The 1,684-nt window shown below is 69.4% G+C and overlaps 1 protein-coding gene across 1 annotated transcript; it reads left to right on the forward strand.

Moving 5' to 3' along the window:
* The first annotated feature begins 579 nt into the window (after window positions 1-579).
* ASCL2 (achaete-scute family bHLH transcription factor 2) lies at window positions 580-1,233 on the forward strand. The gene is made up of 2 exons (XM_051621487.1): window positions 580-1,106; window positions 1,197-1,233. Exon 1 carries the CDS (start codon window positions 580-582, stop codon window positions 1,093-1,095), a length of 516 nt encoding a protein of 171 aa, XP_051477447.1. The 3' UTR covers window positions 1,096-1,106; window positions 1,197-1,233.
* The last annotated feature ends 451 nt before the right edge of the window (window positions 1,234-1,684 follow it).

Raw genomic sequence — 1,684 nt, forward strand, 5'->3', positions numbered from 1 at the left:
CCTTCGCGTGCCCCGGGGGGAGGAGGGGCGGGAGGGCAGCCCCTCCTCCGAGCAAGAAGAAAACCGAAATTACCGTCCAGTACACACAACCGGGAAGCAGGAGCGCCGGCTCCAGGCGCGCCCGGGGGGGCAGCGGCCCCGGTTCCCGCGGGGGGGGGCGGGGGACGCGGGGCTTTGGCTGGAGCTGCCGGTGCCACGCGCCGGGCGCGCGCGGGGGCGGGGGCGCGCGCGGGGGAGGGCGCGAGGCGGCGGGGCGGGGGGGGGGGAAGGGGGGGGGAGCGGCGGCGGGCGCGCGTGGCGCGGCGTGCGCGGCGCGTGCGGGCGGCGGGGGCTCGCGCGCGTTGATAAGGGCTGTGCGGCGGCGGCGGCCGCAGAAGCGGCGGCGGGAGAGGACGGGGGTGGGAGCCGGGACACCCCCCTGCGCTGCACGCCCCTCGGTGCCCCCTTCCCGGGAAGTTCAGGGTTGCTGGTTTTATTTTTAATTCCGTTTTAGTTTTTATTTAATTTTATCCATTTTTAATTTATTTTTTTTTTCTTCGCGTCCTCGCCGCCGGCGGCCGCCGCCGTGGCCGCCCGGCGATGAACGGCGGGGCCCTGCCGCCGCTGCCCCCCGCCGCCCCCCGCGGCCGCCGCCGGCCCGCCTCCCCCGAGCTGCTGCGCTGCAAGCGCCGCTTGGCCTTCGCCGCCCTCCCGGGCACCGGAGCGGCCGCCGCGGCCGCCGTGGCCCGTCGTAACGAGCGGGAGCGCAACCGCGTGCGGCTGGTCAACATGGGCTTCGCCGCCCTCCGGCAGCACGTCCCCCACGGCGCCGCCAGCAAGAAGATGAGCAAGGTGGAGACCCTCCGCTCCGCCGTCGAGTACATCCGCGCCTTGCAGCGGCTCCTCGACGAGCACGACGCCGCCGCCTTCCCCGACGGCTGCGGGCGGGCGGCCGTCGGGGAAGGGGGCGGCGGCGGCTACTCCTCCGCTTCGCCCTCCTTCGCCTCCTCCGTGCCCGGCTCGCCTTGCTCCTCCGAGGAGAGCGGCTACGACGGGGCGCTCAGCCCCGAGGAGCGGGAGCTGCTGGATTTCACCTGCTGGCTCGGGAGCTACTGACTCGGCGGGAGGTGAGGGGGGGGCCGGAGGGGTGGGGAGGGGGGTGCCGCTCGGGGGAGCGGGGCACGTACCCAGGGGGCTTTTTGCGAATCTCTCCGCAGCCGCGCTCAGCCTGCCGCGCTCGGCGCCCTCGCTCTCCAGCAGCCAGCGTCCTCCCCAAAATCCTCACCGCCCACCCCGGCGGGACCCCTCTGGCTCCTTTCCTCGCCGGGTTCAGCCGTCGCCTTCGGGCTGTGGGAATGGAAAGTGCAATGGTGTCAGTGACCGGCGGGACTCCGCTACCTGCTGCCGGGCGGCTCCGCCTGCCCGCCGGGCACCGCCGGCGGAGAGGAGGCCTGAGCGACCCCGGCGACCCCGACGGCTGCTTTCTGGTGTTGCTTCGGAGCGGTGGAAGAGAAAGAAATTTTAAACACTTGATGCTTCCTTGTTTTTGGAGGGGGAGGGAAATTTTTATTATGTCAGATTCTATTTTATATGTAACTTGAACTGCCTATGGGAACACTGGTGTATGAAGACTTATTTTTGTACAAGAAACCTTATAGAAAAGGGGTGATGAGATGGTTCTATTTTTAGCAAGTCCTATTCTCTT

This window comes from Apus apus, chromosome 5 (genome assembly GCF_020740795.1).
Source record: "Apus apus isolate bApuApu2 chromosome 5, bApuApu2.pri.cur, whole genome shotgun sequence".
In the NCBI taxonomy this organism is placed as follows: Eukaryota; Metazoa; Chordata; class Aves; order Apodiformes; family Apodidae; genus Apus; species Apus apus.